Genomic DNA, 18,394 nt, shown 5'->3' with positions numbered 1-18,394 from the left:
CAATTCTCCATGGGGCTCTTTCTTTTCATTTTGTGAACAGGGGCTTTGGTTGCCTTTGTCCTGATCTGTTTTTTCAAGATTATTTCTATAGTGAGCCGCTATGGAAGATACAGTGATTCAGAACCATTGGGTAGGTTTGCTTGTAGCTTTGAAAGAAAAGCGCTGGTTTCTCCCTTTAGAGCAAAGGGATAGACATGCTTAATGCCCATTACAAGGATTTGGGTTCCCAAAGCTCAGGCATCCTGTCCTGTATCTCTCTCATTGCTTGTGCATGAGTCAGCCAGCCTTCCTGAAGAAAATGCTGATATTCTCGCTACTCCTGTTGTAATAAATTCGTGTGCCTCTGACCCAGGAGTCTTACTTTTTTTTTGCCAGCATTCATGAGATTGTGACAGGCTAATTTTTTAGCTTGAAAATAGGATAAAATCTCAGATCCTTGCCCGGCTGGTATGGCTCAGTGGTTGAGCGTTGACCCATGCACTTAGAGGTGACTGGTCTGATTCCCTGTCAGGGCACATGCCCAGGTGATAAGCCCAATCCCCAGTTTGGGGACATGCAGGATGTGGCCAATCAATGTTTCTATCTTTCTCTCCTCACCCTTCCTCTCTCTCTAAAAATAATAAATAATTTTTTTTTTTTTTTTTTTTGTGGTACATGCTCCAAGCGGGAACCGAACCCAGGACTCTCTGGTCCGCAAGCTGACGCTCAACCTCTGAGCCAAACTGGCCAGGGCAAAAAAATTTTTTTTAAACCTCAGATCCTTCACAGTTCTTGACAATATGTAGGAAATACAAATAAAAAAGCAAATAAAGCCCTGGCCGGTTTTGCTCAGTGGTTAGAGCGTTGGTCTGCAGTTCAGAGATACCCAGGTTCAGTTCCCGCTAAGGGCATGTAACTCAGTTGTAGTTTGTCCCTGGTCCTGCTTGGGTCGTGCGGGTGGCAGCCACTTGATGTGTCCCTTTTACGTTGATGTTTCTCTCTCTCTCTCTCTCTCTCTCTCTCTTCCCCTCCCTCCCACTCTATCTGAACAAAAACAACAACAAAAAAGCAAATAAATAGCTATCAGAGTTCTGCTCAGAAATGTTATTTTTGCCCTGGCCAGTGTGACTTAGTTGGTTGAGCATCGTCCCATGTACCAAAAGGTCTCAGGTTCGATTCCAGGTCAGGGCACATGCCTGGGTTGCAGGCTCAATCCCTGATACTTCCTTTGTGTAGGAGGAAGCTGATTAATGTTTCTCTCTCTCTCTCTCTCCCTCTCTCCTTCTCCCTCTCTCTCTACAATCAATAAAAACATATTTTTAAATGTCATTTTTATCCATGTTTTTCATTAAAACTACATTATATATTATTTATATAAATGTAGCATGAATGTTTTTCTTAGGTTAAAATAAAGGTTTGTCATGATTTTATTTATTTTAATGACAATTTTAAAAGCATAAAAATCATCTTTTTTTATGCATATAAATTTGTATTGTGTATATATATATATACACACACACACACACATGTATTGAGGTATACGTGTGTATTCATGTTTTGAAAAACCAAATTAATTTTTCATTGCTTAATCACATTTTTAAGAATTAATCTTGATTTTATGTATGTCATTATGATGTATTATTTGCTTCTATTCTAGAATATTGGAAAGAAGATGACCTGCCAAGAGTTCATTGCAAACCTCCAAGGCGTCAATGAGGGTGGTGATTTCTCCAAGGATCTACTGAAAGTAAGCCTTGAAATATTGGGTTTTAAATTTAACTAATGTTTATATTTTCTTATGTATATATATTCTCCAAAATAGACAGGCTAAGGATCACAAAAATATTTTGTTTTTTCTTTTGGTTTTACTATTGATGTTTCCACTGGGCCTTGTTCTTAATGCATCAGACTGCAAAGACCCTTCAATTAATAATTCCTAAAAGTCCACACTATAATTATTTATTATAATCAATAATAGAGAGATAATAAGTATTATTTGGAATAATTGGTAATACAAATAGTTTGTGGGCCGTTTTTTGACTTATTGGTAAGCAGACTGTCAGAACTAGAGGGAGGTAACAAAGATATATTCTCTAGGGAAACAAAAGGCATTTGCAGACTATATTGGAAGCAGTTCAGACTATATTCAGTTCCTGGTCACAGAGCCACTCAGGTTGTCTCTGGAAAGAGATTAAATTAAGTCTGAGTAATTCAGAATGCCTGAATTATTTGCACTTGGCTTTTTTATTGATAACAGTTAGATGTTTTCCCTTATCAGATTGTTTTCAAGGAGACCATTTGAAATTCATAACATTCTGCAGCAGCATAAATGAGATGTGCGCTTGATCAAATACAACATAGTGATTAATAATGGATGTGACTATTTTAGAAGTTCAGGATAAGATGTGTATGTTGGGAATTGGATTTTTACAAAATTCTCTTTGTTTCTAGCCTTCTTTTTAAAAACTTTGCACACGTGTAGATTTCTTTTGAAATCAGTTTCTTTGAATGAATTTGCTAAGAAGGGTGACACATTTATTTGAATCATGCATAATATGGAAATATACCAGTTAAAAAATAAGTCCTTTTGTTATGTTTTATGTGACTTTTAAACTATATAAAATATATAGAATAGAGGTCTACAAGAGTTGCAAAAACATATATACTGTGGAAAATGAAAAAAGTTATAAAAATATGGTACAATGAGATTGTTAGTCTTTCTGACTTAATTGCAGCTTGTTAAAAATTACATTATGAAAAAATAAAACTGGAAAAAATGCTTCAGTTTACTATATAAGGAAGGTATTTTTATTGAGGTATAATAGACATACAACATTGTATTTGTTTTAGGTGGACAACATAATGATTCTCTATTTGTATGTATTGCAAAATGATCACAATAAGTCTAATTAAACATCTGTCACCGTTAAACATAGTTACAGAATTATATTTTCCTATAAACTTTTGAGAGATACTTTCTCAGCAACTTTTAAATATACAATACAGTGTTATTAACTCTGCTCGCCATGCTGGACATTACATCGCCATGACTTATTTTATAACTGGAAGTTTGTGCCTTTCACTCCCTTTACCCGTTTGTTTCTTTATAGAGCAAATGCTCCCATTTCTGAAGCTACAATTCCAAATGCGAATGGGAAGTAAAAGGTGGTGGATTGTGACATGATAAATATCTTCTGCACATTCATTGATGCTGTACTGTAGATACAGGTTAACAAGTCTGTTTTCAGCCTAGCCCTACTAGCATAGAAAATACTGTAGGTTCTAAGAGAGTATGTGTGGGGCTTTTGTCCAGGTGTGTCAGAAATGAAAATTGACAGGAACATTTTTCATGGTGAAGCTTTTAGATTTTAGTGGTAGGCTTATAGTAACGTGTGACTGAGGGTAAATTATCACATGGCGTTAGAGCATGTTGGGTGGAGCTGTCTGAAAGCAAATGTAGTCACCTCCAGTCCAGTGGCTGCCGTTCACCTTGGGTAAACATATGTTCTTTGATTTACTCCGCCAAGAATTTGCTGGTTGATTTGTTGCAGTTGTACAACTGAGATCGTGTTCACAAACCTCAGGGAGAAAATATGTGTTATACTGTTCTTTATTTACTGTGGGAAGATGACAGTGAAATGGCACTGAAAATTGACAGCCGTGTTTAGCATGGAAATTGTCAAGTAAGATATCGATTTCCTTTCGTAGCAAAGCCCAGCCACTCACTGACCCAGATGAGTTTTTCATTTTAGTAGGAATCTGGATTTTACTACAGATTTCATCAACAAAAGGTTTTCTTCAAACCATTTTTGTTTTATTTCACTCTTCTATGTGGCTATTTTTCTCTCCCCTTCTCTCCTCCTTTTCCCTCATCCCCTCCCTTTCTCCCTCTGTTTCTCCGTATTTTTCTCCTTTCCCTTATGTTTTCTTTGTTTTTTTTTTTTTTTTATTTCTCTCTCTCTTGATAGCTATCTCTTGATTCCCGGCTGAAATTAATTGTGTGGAATATCAGTTTGAGTTTGGGGGGAATACATATATGCGTACAGATGAACACAAATATGGTACCATTGCACAGGTTTTGGGCCACCCTTTCTTCCTCCACCTGCTTCCAACTTAAAAAATTACATACATGTACATTAGTTCCATTTATGAGGTAAGACATTGATGTTGCACTGGTTGAACTGAGGCTTTATTGTTATATATTGACTTTATTTAGATTTCCTTGCATCAGAAGTAACATTTGTACTTATGTCTGTTGTCCAGATTTCTTTGGACTGGAAGTAACATTTCAGCTTATGTCTGTTGTTCATTGTTGTGTGGCCGGTGATATTTATTAAAGGTCCACTATGTTCACTAGGCGTTTTGGACTTGGAAAGCATGCTGGAACCAAATAGGTTCCTGTCCTCAGAGATCACAAACTACTGAGAAAGGTGGAGGGTTCTTTCTCCCTTAAAATAAAGTTACTCCATATGGAAATGAAAGTATAAATTCTGCTTGTTCTCAACAGAAATGGTTATGAAAAAAGACCTTAACATACTTAAATGTATAAAAAATGAGAAACTTGTTTAAACCTTTAATTCAGAGACTTTAGTTAATATTTTTCTTTAAAAATGTCTTAGACTACATTGAAGGGATCGATTATTTGAGCTCTTTTTTACAATTTAAAATTCCACCGCAGTTTCCCCTTTCACTCAAATGACCTAAAGAGATACACAAGTGCTTTGTGCAATATCTCTACTATAGATATCTATAGCTTACACTTTGTTTAAAGTTAGAGATAGCTATAGTATAAAGTAGAATAAGTTAGATACCAAAGGACAACCATTGATGGGATATTATTTAGGTTCTTTAAAGCTAAAGGATGTGGTGTTTGATATAGACATTTTTTTAAAAACAAAAATTATATATTGACAAATTAATAAAATATCCAAATAAATCTCTTATGTGAATTTTTGGGTGCATGCACGCGTGTGCGCGCGCGCGCACATACACACACACACACACACACACTAGTTCAGTAGCAGTCCCCATGTTCTTAAAACTTCTTTCCCTTTTATTTCTTTTTATTCTAAAATTTTTTTAATTGAATTTATTGGGGTGACATAGGTTCACAAAGTATAGGTACAATTTCAGTATGACTTATTTTGATTTATTCATTTCATCTCCAACCCATAAACATGAATATTATCTCCTTCTCCTAAATCCCCCTCCCTTTGACCGCACCACATCAGGACAGTAACTCGTTCAATAAAATATGGCTAAACATCCAGTCTGTCTCATGGCTCTATAGGTCCTTCCCATCCCAACACTTCAGTGTAGTTTGCCTTCAAGCATCACTGGGGACAAGGTGGAGGAAAAAGGGAAAGGGGAGATTCTGTGTTTGGTTATAATAGATTTAATACGACTCTCTAATAAATAGTAAAACTCTTAAGGATGTGAATATAGAGGGATGAGAAAGTAAAGTGTGGGCCAGTTCTGGATTGGAGGCTGAACTTTCCAAAAGATGGATGATTATGGTTATGGATTTGGAAGCTATACTGATTGGATTCTAATCCCAGCTCCCCTCTCTTATTTGCTGAGGGATGTGAGCAAATTTATTTAAATTTTGTCTCTTGATTTCCTCATCTGTGAAATGGGAGATTTTATTAGTCCTCACCCCATCTAGTTGTTTTAATAATTATAACTTTTTATTTAATACTGTTTTATCCTTTGAGCTCAAATTGGATTAGAAAGGGACTCCATCCCTTCCTGAAGGTGTTGGACCCTAAGATGTTTTACAACTCCTAGGGTCAAGTGTGATTAGTGTCAGTAGACAAGACCTCTGTTTCCCATCCCTATTTAGTCTAAACATACACATTCTCTTGCTCTTTAAAACGAACCATCTGAGATCTTAACCTTGAGTATTTCCTCCTTTTGTAGTAAGATTTTTAATCCTCATTATTTATGGCTTCCTTTTTTTTTTTCCCAAAGACTAGTTGGTTCCAAAGAATAACCATAAGAATCCTCCACAAGAGGCACGTGTTTTATCAAGTCTGTCTTAACATTGTATAGGCACCTTAATTGAACCTTGGTGACCCCTGTATTTTCCTTGCCATTTACCTTTTTAACAATAGTCTCTCCTAGGCCTATTTTTCTTGCTATGTTTTTCTCTCTTGTTTTTTGTTCGGGTACTTGATGCTACCAAAGTAGAGGTACTAAGGACAGTTTGGTTTTAAACTAGTCTTGGACTCTTTGAAGAACCTTTGAGGAAGCAGATTGGTTCTAATACAGTGATACCTCGGTTCTCGAACATAATTCGTTCCAGGAGGACGGTCGAGAACCAAATTGTTCGAGAACCGAAGCAATGAAACCCAATAGGAAATAATGGAAACTGGATTAATTCGTTCCAAGCCCCAGAAAATGCCTATTTACTGGCCTAATTTGTATATAATATGTAGAAAAACATAAGTCTCAACAAGAAATAAAAGTGTACAGTATGTCTAAGGGTTAAATTCAGTGTAAAGCGTGACTCTCTCCACAAAGCGTGACTCTCTCCACAAAGCGTGACTCTCTCTCTGCACTCACACTGATGACACAAGCAAGGCGCGCTGGGCCGAATGAACACCATTCGGCTCAACTCGGCTCATCTCAGAAGTTCGAGTTCCAAATATTTGTTCGGATTCCAAGGCAAAAGTTTCTCGAATCTCCTGGTCGAATACCGATTTGGTCGAAATTCGAGGCATTCAAGAACCGAGGTATCACTGTACTCTTTAAAGACCCCAAGATGATCCTGGGATGTTAATGGAGGTGTGAATTATTTGAAGTTACTAAACATTTCTGGGTAAGAGAAGCATTGCTGGATGTCTGCGTGCTGTCCTGTGTATTCTCCAGGTAGAGTCTGAGGTCAGAAAGCTCAGGACCACAGACTGTTGGTATTTCAGCCTCAGCAGTTTCTGTAGACTCTTGACTGTGTTAGCCTAGGGATCTCTCCCACCCAGTCCTATCGGGTGGATACCAAGGAACTAGTGAGAGTGTTGGCATCACACGGATGTTTCTGAAGCTCTTCGTAGAATAAGCTTTAAAAATTGTCCTGAATGTTCCTTTAGCTCATGCTCAAAATGTAGCACCTTGCTCCTTTGCCTTCTGTCCCGAGTTTTATTTCTTCTGAGATTCCTATGAGCCTCCATCCTTGGTTTTAACAGAAAAGCTACGTTTTTATCTTCACTCCAGTCTGTTTTCTATTTCTGACTCTGGTGATTGATAATCCTCCATTTCATGTTATATACAGGGAGAGACTCAGGGACTTTGGGTAATGGCAACCAGTTATTTAAATATTTAGAGTTGATATAGTCATTTCAAAATATATTTACATGAAAGAAGGGAAGGAACAATATGAAATAAGAAAAAAGGAGCCAGTGAAAAGCGGCATAGGAACATACAGGGTGGAAGGTCAGTCATTGGTTGCACAATAATAACATTTTGAGGAGATATCCAGACTGATTTTGACAATGAAACATGAAACCCTAGTTGTTTGTTATCCCAGTTTTCTTATTGCCACTTACCATTTCATACTCAGTGTTCTCCTTAATATTTCTATCTGTCCGGCCAGTGTGGCTCAGTGGACTGAGCGTTGTCCCATGGACTGAGAGGCCCTGGTTCGATTCCTAGTCAGGTCACATGCCCAGGTTGTGGGCTCAATTACCAGTAGGGGGCGTGCAGGAGGTAGCCAGTCAGTGTTTCTCATATCAATGTTTCTGTCTCTCTCTCCCTTCCTCTCTCTAAAAGAATCAATAAAAACATTTTAAAAAAAATTCTATCCTCCTCATAGTTCAGTCTTTACTGTTTATCTTGAACAGCAATTCAATTCATTAGGTGCCAAGGGGAATTAGAAAAAAATTAGCTAAAATAATATCTAATTTAAGAATATTTATATTCTCTTAATGATAGAGAACAGAAACAACCAAAAAAAACACCCAAGTCTTTCAAAATGATTTTAATGTAACTAAAAAACAAAACTGAATGTAATGTGCAGTGTTTTACCTCCTCCTAAATCTAAGTATACAAATAGCTTTAAGAACAATTTCAGTTAAAAGGCAGTCCTACTAGAAATCATTAAAAAACAAGGTAAATAAATCCTGCTTGGGCAAGTCAATAACATGCCACCCTTTCAGGCTTATAATTAGATGTGTGACTTTACAGTACTCTTCATAAATTTAATTTTTGGTAGAAATTGCTTGCTTCTATCTTCCTTACTTGGGAATTTATTAACTTTGAAATTAGCTTGCAGTCAAGGGAAAACCAAAAGTGTGTGTGTGTGTGTGTGTGTGTGTGTGTGTGTGTAAATGCAGGGTAGGAGGAGAAAGTGGCAGATAAATTGAAAAAATGTAAATCAGTATGCCTGGCTTAGTGGTATTTGCATGCTTTGTTCTACTAATGGAATGATAAATAACAAAGAATTAAATTGTTACATATTCTATTGGGAAGAATTCCAATAAAATTCTTATTCAGGTGCATTTGTTTGCCCTTGCTTTCCCAAAGAATTTAGGTGAGGTTTTTTAAAAAGAAGTTTCTTTGGGGGGGGGGGGTGGAATCAGTGAGGGGGAAAGGAGAAACTTCTGTAACAAAAATAAATGTAAAAAATAAATAAAAAATTAAAAAAAGAAGTTTCTAAGAATATATAGATTACCTGAATCCATTTCTTAATATATGTACTTGGCTGAAAGCATTCTATGTTTTGTTTTAAATGCAGTTTTGTCATTTGGTATTTTTAGGGGAAAATAATTTGTGGAAATGGTGGAGAAGTTAGCCAGCATGGTAGCATTTAAACAGACTCAAATGGTCAACAAAGAAAAACACATTTTAAATAAAGATTAATGTGTCTTGTTGGACAAGGAAAAAACATGAGCAGGTTCATAACCATCAGTCTTTTTTAATGTATTACAGTTGGATATAAGGGTAAGCAAAAAAGAATCAATCAGCCATTAAAGATTTAGAGATAAGCAATTTTTTATAAGCTCAAACTCCAAAAAGACTTGTTTACACAGTGACAGCAAGAGCCGTAATGATTCTTCTAGAAGGAGCGCACAGAGCCAGCCCCGCGCCCTAACGGAGTCCATTTACCTTTCCTACTGGACCCGGCCAGCCAGGGAGAAGGTCGGAAATCTAACACTGACAACTCCCCTACTCTTCTTTCTACCAGAAGACTGACCTTAAGCAACATCCTCCTCGATTTTTGCTCTCTCTTCTTTCATCTTTGTTTCCAGTATTATCAGTGAGGACAAGCATAATGGAAATCCAAACAAGAAATTGTCTTATCAACATCAGTATTTTGGTTGTAATATTGTACTGTAGTTTTGCCGCTGTTATTGTGGGAGTAAATTGGGCAAAAAGTGCAAGAAATCTATTATCTCTTACAAACTCCATGTGAATCTACAATTATCCCAATAAAACTTTCAATGACAAAAGGTCCACTAGCCCTGGCCGGTTTGGCTCAGAGGTTAGAGTGTTGGCCTGCAGACCAGAGAGTCCCGGGTTCGGTTCCCGCTAAGGGCATACATACCTCCGTTGCAGTTTGTCCCCGGCCCCAGTCGGGGTCGTGTGGGTGGCAACCACTGGATGTGTCTCTCTCACGTCGATGTTTCTTTCTCTCTTCCTCCCTTTCTCCCTCCTGCTCTATCTATAGATGCAAAAATGTCCTCAGGTGAGGATTAAAAAAAAAAGGTCCACTAAAAAATAAAAAAGACATATAAGAGCAGTTTCTCTCCATTCAGTCAGAGACTTATGTATAATGTAAAAATTAGCTTAATGAAATTTTACTGCTCTTTTCCTTTCTTTCAAAGTGCTGAAGTTCATGATCAACAGCTTAGATATATCTGTGCAGCAGCATTAAAGACAACGGTGTATTGAGAAAAAGGCAATGGGAGTTATTTTCAGGAGTTGAAAGCCGGGAAATCACATGAATCTATTTATTAAAAAATTATTCCTATTTCTCCATACATTGGAGAGTACAAGTGGAGAAAGACAGTAAAGAAATGGTTGCTGTTGTCCATGGGAAAAGGAATGGTGACTTGGATATGGGTGGTGACCATACTGAGGGAAATATATTAGCTATGGAATTATTTTGTGCTTAGTATTAAAGTTTATTTTGCAAAATTGTTTTCCCAGATTGCCCTTCTGTCCCTTCCTTTATCACCTGTGTTCTAAACTATGTGGAGTAGAAGAGCAATAAAAAGTAGGAGAACCCTAATTGTTTGTTCCGAGTTAACGTTTGACCTGTGCAGCCAAATGTAATGGAAGGCTTTGTGGCCATGTGGAGTGAGTGGCAGAACTGGGAAGCAAGCCTAATATTTTACCTTGGCCAGGCAACTTCACTTTTTTGTTTTGTCATGTATGGCATGGTTAGTAAGACCTACCTCCAAGCATGACTGTGAAGATTAAAAGGGTGATGTGTGGTCAGTGAGTGGCTAGCATTGTGTCATCTGGAATGAATTCACGTGTGCCCAATGTTAGCTTGTTTTCTTAGCACTGCTGTAGTTTCTGTGACTCGGCTCAGAGGCTGTCTTGGTGCTGCTCATTACTAGTGAGTGATAGAGCCTCGGGGTGAAAATTCCACCTCCTGGTGCCTTAGTTTTTTTGTAAAATAAGACATTTGGGCTGTGCCCATCGCTTTCAGGTTTTCAGTTCAGGCTTCTGTCGTCCACATTGTCCAGTGTTTACATAAATAAGGTCTTTTCAATCTAAGTACCAGGAGCATTCTTAACATCATTTATTTACTTGTAAACTCAAGTCACCTCTTTCAAGGTATTTTTTTAATATCTCTCAAGTTTTAACTTTTGTAGTTTATATATTGGTTTAGACAAAGAAGTGTGTATTTAATAGTGAAAGTTCAGATTTAAGTCCAAGAAAATTACCTTGGTTGTAGCAGCATTCTCAAAGGATTACTCCTAAAAAATTATGTGAGAAAGAAACAGGCCCAATCAGAAAAAAGTTCGAAATTTATTTATTTATATATTATTATTATTATTATTATTATATTGATTTGAGAGGGGTGAGGGGAGAAAGAGAAAGAAACAAACACCAATTTGTTGTTCCACTTATTTATGCATTCATTGGTTGATTCTTGTATGTGCCCAGACCAGGGATCGAACCTGCAACCTTGGTATATTGGGATGATGCTCTAGCCAACTGAACTGCTGGGCCAGGGCAAGTCTGAACTTTTTATAAATGAAAAGCCTCAATGAATTCTCTAAAATGCTTGATCTCAGAAATAGTTGAAAATAGGAACTTATGGGTGATATTTAAGTATAGCTAAAAAAAGAGCATCGACTGTTGCCTAGAGTAGGTGAGTTCTTTCTGAGGAGGTCATGGAAACCTGGTAGCAACAGTATCTAGGGAGGAAAAAAACTTGGATGCTTATTCTGACATAAGCAGGAGAGCCCTCTAAGAGAAAAGCTATGTTAGCAAGCTTTTTAAGAGAAAGGTTCTGGCTTAAAATATGGAATATTGCTTTTTCTGACAAAATGAATCAAGCTGAGCTGTGACCAAAGGTCCATGGTGTGTTTCTGCTTCTGCTTTCCCCATGGAGACCTGGTAGCATGCTATCGCTTTCAGCGACATGCTCGTCATGGACAGAACAGTGATGCTCCCTTCGGTATGGTTCAGACCTTCAATGAAAAATGGTGATGATAATGAGGATAATACTGTGAAGTACCTGGAGATCCACCAATGATGTTCATGCTTTAAAAAAAAAAATCTATCACAAAAAAAGTCTGTTAGAACATTTTGATAGAACAGATGCTGTTTAAAGAGTACAAACAGACTTTTAACAACAGAAAAAAAAAGGAATAAAAGTTTAACATGGGAAGGTAGTAATCTTTAAGGGTACTGTGATGGAATAGTAATAATTCTTAGATAGATTCTGTTTTTAATTTGATCATGAAGAAGTACTTCAGGATTTTATATTCAGATGCATCCATAGAAGTGAGATTGTTTGTGTGTTAGGATCATTTTTTAAATGTCATAACAGTCCATCAAAGTTACTGCTCCTGTCACTCAAGTATAAGGATGTAATATTAATATGAATGTAGTGGGTCGCACTGTGAATTTAAACCGTCCTCCTTTTGGGTTTGATGTACTGGTGGAGTTGGAGTGGGGTCCTCGGGAGCAAGTGAGCTCTCATAGCAGATGTTCCTACCTAAACATAGTGTTGACCTATCTATTAAGGATACATAGAAATTTAAAAGACATTTGCATATAACTATACAGTAAAAAAAAAAAATTTGTAAAGGAAAACAGTGTGCTTTGTGGTTGTATTAATGCTTCATTATGTAAAGATCAGTTGCTAAAAAAGACTGAAAAAGTTGAAAACACACAAATAAAACCTCTAAACAGCCACAATTAATAGGTATTACATAGAGTTTGACCTATTTTTAATAATAACCACAGTTTACCCTGAACAGTTTGGCTCAGCGGTTGGAGCGTCGGCCTGATTCGCAGATTCGATTCTGGTCAAGGGCATGTACCTCGGATGCGGTTTGGTCCCCAACCCTGATCAGGGTCGTGTGGGAGGCAACCAATTGATGTGTCTCTCTCATATAGATGTGTGTGTCTCTCTCTCTTTCCCTCACTCTAGAAAAAATAATAAATAAAAACAATAATAACCACAATTTTTACTTCAAAAATTTTAAGTCTTTTTTTCTTGTGTCTAAGCAAATGGCCATGTAGTCACAGGTGAATACCAATATACAAGCAACTGCTGAAAACTGGACAGTGGGCCAGGTACCTGCCACTGGTCTCTGACCCAGGTCTTCATTAACAAGGCTATGGCCACATCCAATTGATTTTTCTCAAACAAATTTAATTAAAAACAACCATTTAGGTTGTTGTAAATTTTTAACTCAACCTATTTTAAATCAATTATTTTGAAGAAACAATTATGTTCCCAGTTAGTCATGAATTGGAAGGATGAAGTTGGGGGAGTGCTGTTAGTCAGCTCTATGGACATTAGCAAGAAATGATTTGAGAATGAGATGTAGAGAAAATGAAACCTTAAAAAACACGGGATCCCCAAATCGAACAGCTGGAATTGTTTTGACAAAGGGCAGACAAATCTGTGTAGTCAGTAGCTTCTCAAAGAATGGCTGTATTGTCACACTGCAGGGTAATGGATGTACTTAATGAGTCATCAGAAATGTTACATTATGTTTACTTAGTTTGATTAAGGAGACAAGGAGTGTGAAATAGATTTGGGAAGATTGCCAACAAAACTATTTTATAACGATTTTGGCATTTAAACAAATTAGCTTCAATCAGAAAATCTGCTAATATAGAATAATTCATCTGTATACCCAGAAACATTCTTGAACTCCATTCCCTGTCAATATTGGTGGTTTTTTTGTTTCTTTTTGTTTTTTTGTTGTTATTTTAGAGCTTTATATTTCTTTTAGTTGTTTTAACAATTTGCTCTTCCCTCAAACTTTCCACAGATAGCAGCGTAGTTTTTGTGCTATAATGTGGCTTTCTCAGAAACACCAGGAAACACATCTTCCAGACCTCGCATGTGCAAGGACATGAACCTTCCTCTTGACACTGCCTCATGGTCATTGTAGACACACATTCCTGTGGTTCTTCCTTATCATCTTTCCAGGCTACCTGTTGAGAATTCTACTACCTTCACATTCTTTCTCAGATAAAAAAAAAACACAACAACAACTGCATTTCAACACACTGCCATTTGAAGAAGACCGCCATGGACATCAATGCTTACTCCTGGTGTTGCTTAATTCTAGAAGCAATTATTCCTTGAGAATGCAACTTGGAGAAGTTGTTACTCTTTTTCTCTTTCTCTTTCACTTCCAGAAACATAAATCAGAGGTAAATTGTGTACCCAAAATATCACCTCAAGGGTTATTATTTGCATTTCCAGTTGTTAGTCATATGTTGTAGATTTAGGCAAAACAGACCTCTTTGAAAAGAGTTATGGATAGGTAAATGCAGTACTCACATCCTCCCACAACCACATCAGAATTACAGCCAAACTACAGAACAGTCATGATTCAGAACTGCCTGAAACCTAGCTTAAGGATGAAGTCCTACAACTAGAGATTTAAAGAAGCAGCCACATCAAGATTAAAAAGCAAAGTTCTTTGTCAATTGCATTATAATCAGATCTATGACCGAGGCATTTTAGGTTTTGCAATTTACAGAGTCATTGTTTTACTCTGATGCATTTGCAAATAGGTTTCATCTTGAAGATCCATGGAAAGGATTCTGACTTACTCTAAAGTAGTTTTCTGAGAATAAATTTTCAGATCATGCCTTTAAACTGGATACAGATTTATAGAACACTAAGGAATAACTGAATTTATGGAAATACTGGCAGATGATCTGGATAAAGAAGAACTGATCATGTGGGACTGAAGGAACTGAGTGAGGATAATTATTATTTTATAACTTTGTTCAACATATAGCTGATTTTTAACAAAGTTTTATTTTCCAGATATAAGGAAATTTGTTTTCTCTTAGAGCAGTTTGGTAAATTATACCTTTGTAAGGAATACTGCAGCATTTATATTTTTCTCCCTACCTGACCACTCTAGAATTTGGAAACTCTTAATGAGTATTATTTAATTTTCATGGCAATATGGTTGTTTGCATGAATTCAATGAAAATCTGTTCTCTTTATAAGAAGACACAATTGGAAACTGGTTTTATTAACCAAGACTTTGAGTGGCATGTTATGTTTGAGAGACATGCATAGACTCTGGATGTCACCAGAAAGCTTTAAGGAATTGAGATTGACTTTGAAAACCAATAAAAGCCCATTGGAAAAACTGCCTGGTACCTTGCTTATTTACATGGTTCATGGCAGTCTTTTCAGGTAAGGAATGAAGTTTACTTTCCTGAGACATGGCAAAGAAAGAACCTCAAGACATTTGGGGGAACCTCGAGAACTTGAGAAATCACCCAAATCTGTGGTTATTGCAGCTCTGTGGCTTGGCTTCTTTGCTCTGAGAGGCTAATTAAAGTTCAGTCTGGAGATTCCTTATGAGATACCAGGAAAGCAAATTTAAGAGAACCTATTTGATCAATTACTATTCTTGTAATTTTGCAAATCAGCCAAATTTACTGAAACTAGACTTATGCAGTAAATAGTCTTACTTTGATTACCCTTGAGAAAATGAGGGTAATTTTAGGGAGGGAAATTGTGATTGCATAGAATCTATAATACACAGTTGTAGATATTAAACTCTAGTGCAGTTCATTGTTTTTCACATTTTTTTTACCTATAAGCTGGACTCGATCCTGAATTTTTCTAGTTTCCTTAAATATTTGCCTATAACCTTCCGAACTAATGTTACATTTTTCTCCCATTCTTTGACTTGGAATTATTAAAAACTAAAACTTTTCTGAACTTTGCAATTACAAATTGCAGGGAAAAGGACACAATGTAAACTTCAGAAAAATCACAACAGCTCATGCTTAAACCATCTCAGTTATGATGCAGAATTCACTAGAGCACCTGATGTCATCATCAGAGACATGCAAATGGCAGACAAGGAACATCTATCAGTCACTGCCTGCCTTCATTTCAACAAAAGAAGATTTGAGCCTTATATCCAGAAATCTGGACTGAAAGCCTTACAGAATCAGAAACTGGTTTCTAACTTGCTGTGTTCATCTTGTTTTTATAGACATATTCCTTATTAAATACCTGGTTTAAAAAAAAGGGGGGGAAGTAAAGAGTTAAGGATTTTGAGAACATATACATTCTGATTAAATGGCATTGCATGTCATTTGTGTGTGATCACCTCCCTGCCCCGTTCTCAAGGGCAGAGACGGTGTTTTCTTGGACACAGTATCCCTTATACCTGGTGTAATTCTAGGACAGATCACATATTCAATAAATAATAGTGAGAGAAATGATTGTAGTTTTATATAAAACACAGTGCAGTGATTTCTGACCATGAATAGGCTTTGTGAGCTCATGTGAACAACTTGGTATTGTATGTAGAATTGTGAATGTGTGTGATTGTATATATAAGTTTTTTGTAAGAGAGAGAAAGAATGAGGGGATCCGTAGCTTTAATCAGATTTTTAGAGGGATCTGTGTTCCTCAAAGTATTGAGAGCTATAGACCTAGGACTCGCCCAGGGTGGAGACTTGTACTTTTGCTATTTCAATTACAGTAAACAAAAAATCTTAAGAGAAAGGATTCTTCTTTCACCAAAGCACATTGCTCTTCACTGAGGCCCTGCTGTGTGCCAGACTCTTGCTAGACTCAGGGGTGCAGCCCTTGATAAGACAGACACAGGCCATGCCCTCAGGGAGCTCTGAATTTCGTAGAGAAAACAAATATTGGGCCCATGATTACACAGATTATGAAATGCTTTATTCAAAATCATATACTAGTCATGTTCAGGTAGAGAAGGCATATTAAATAGACTTGCCATGTATGGCAAAAGTCAGAAGCTGGATCAAGATGAAATTTGATAGGATTCATGAATTCCTGTTTTGGTAAAGACTGTGCTAAATATATTGGCGAAAGTAAAGATGAGTAAGACATGCATCCTGCCCTGAAGGAATTTTTAACCTAGTATTGTAGTTCTCAACTGGCTACAAAATAAAATCGTATGCAGTGAGGGGAGAAAAAGTCAGCAACTGACATTCTTACTCAGATGGAAACTGCTGAAATTGTAGACACTTCAGAGAAAGGTCTTGAACTTTCTTATAAAATTATACATACACTTACCCTATGATCCAGCAATTTAAGAAAAATGAAAGCATATGTATCAAGAATATTCCTAACAGCTTTATTTGAAGTAGACCCAAACTGGAAACAACTCAAATGCCCACCAGCAGATGAATGGATAAAACTATGGTATATTCATACAGTGTGATACTCAATAAAAAGGAATGGGCTACCTGTGTGCGCAACATCAAGACTGAAAGAAGCTGTATACAAACGTTCCTAATGCATGATTCTGTTAATATGAAGTTCTCATATAGGCAGAACTAACCTGTGGTGGGGGCAGAAAGTCAACAGTGGTTTACTCTGAAGGTGTAAGGATTGGAATTACCTGGGAATAGGCATGTAGGAACTTTTGGGGGTGATTCTAATATAAATATATATATTTAGCTTCCATCACTGGCCCGGGTAACCCAAGAACCCAGACCTGGCCTTTATTTTATTTTTTATTAAATTTATTGGGATAGCATTATTAAGATTATATAGGTTTTAAGTGAATATATCTATGATACATGATCTGTATGTTACGTTGTTTGCTCACTACCCAAAGCCAAATCGCTAATATTTTTAAATGTTGGGGGAAATGTAACTTTCAGAGCTATAAACAAAAACTTGATGTCTTTTCCCTACTTTCCCCTTCTCCCCCTCATCAATTTCAGATCTCTGGGGATGGGGCCCATGTGCATTTTAAAAAGCTCCTCAGGTGATTCTGATGTCCACTGAGATTTGGACTATTAAATAGAATAAAGTGCAAAAGAAAGCATATTAGTTTTCTATTGCTGTTGTAACAAATTACTGCAAAGTCAGTGCCTTAAAACAAAAGATTGATTGCCTCACCATTTTGTAGGTCAGAGGTTGGCCTGGATTCTTTTTCTGGCCTCAGGTTTCATTAGACAATATCAAGGTGTAGGCAGGTGTATGTTTCTTTCTGGAAGATCTGAGGGTGAATCCACTGCCAAGTTCATTCAGGTTGTGGCAGAAATCAGCTCCATGTGGCTGTAGGACTGAGGTCCCATTTCTTTGTTGACTAGGGGTCATTCTCAGCTTCTAGAGGCCACTCGCATCCTTTGGCTTCTGGTCCCCTTCCTCTGTCTTCACATCCAGTAGTGATGGGTCAAGTCCTCACTCTTCATCCCTCTCTGACCCCCATCTGCTTCATCTGTCCTTTGCTCCTCTCTTTTGGTACATCCCTGAGTTACAGTTTGTCTTTCTCTTATGCTTTGAAGGGTACACGTACATTGAGACTCCCCAGATAATCCAGAATAGTCTTTCTGTATTACGGTCATCTTAATTCTGTCTGCCAAGTTCCTTTCAGCAATGCCTAGATGAGTGTTTAATTAAATAACCAGGGGATGAGAATCTTGGGGGCCAGCATCTTTAGAATTCTGCCTACAAAAGAGAGGTACATATAAAATGCTGAGTGTTCTCAGAATAAAGATAAATGACTTCCAGCTGGGGAGAATCTCGGAAACCATCTCCTTCAAAGCAGTAGCATTTACTTGTCATTTAAAAAGCAGTTCTGAGGGATGCTATGGAGCCAAAATAGGCAGGAGCAATAGTTTCAGTGCCGACATGGAGAAAGGAAGTTGGCAATCGATGTCTGATGCCCTTAGAACAAGCCCTTTATCCCATCAATGTTCTCCTTGTGTATTGGTTATTATTTACACTGAGCCATTCAGGTTGCTGAAG

General features: G+C 37.2%; 1 protein-coding gene across 2 annotated transcripts in view; it reads left to right on the top strand.

Annotated features, from left to right (window-relative positions):
• PSD3 (pleckstrin and Sec7 domain containing 3) overlaps positions 1–18,394 on the top strand; it is a 344,873-nt gene that overhangs the window by 124,848 nt on the left and 201,631 nt on the right. For both annotated transcript variants that reach the window (XM_036249651.1, XM_036249652.1), the window contains exon 6: positions 1,637–1,726. In XM_036249651.1, the coding sequence (XP_036105544.1) occupies positions 1,637–1,726 (90 nt within the window). The remainder of the gene's footprint in view (positions 1–1,636; positions 1,727–18,394) is intronic.

This window comes from Molossus molossus, unplaced genomic scaffold (genome assembly GCF_014108415.1).
Source record: "Molossus molossus isolate mMolMol1 unplaced genomic scaffold, mMolMol1.p scaffold_m16_p_9, whole genome shotgun sequence".
Lineage (NCBI taxonomy): Eukaryota > Metazoa > Chordata > Mammalia > Chiroptera > Molossidae > Molossus > Molossus molossus.
Note: the sequence above shows the minus strand (reverse complement) of the source record. Positions and strands in the feature narration are given on the sequence as shown.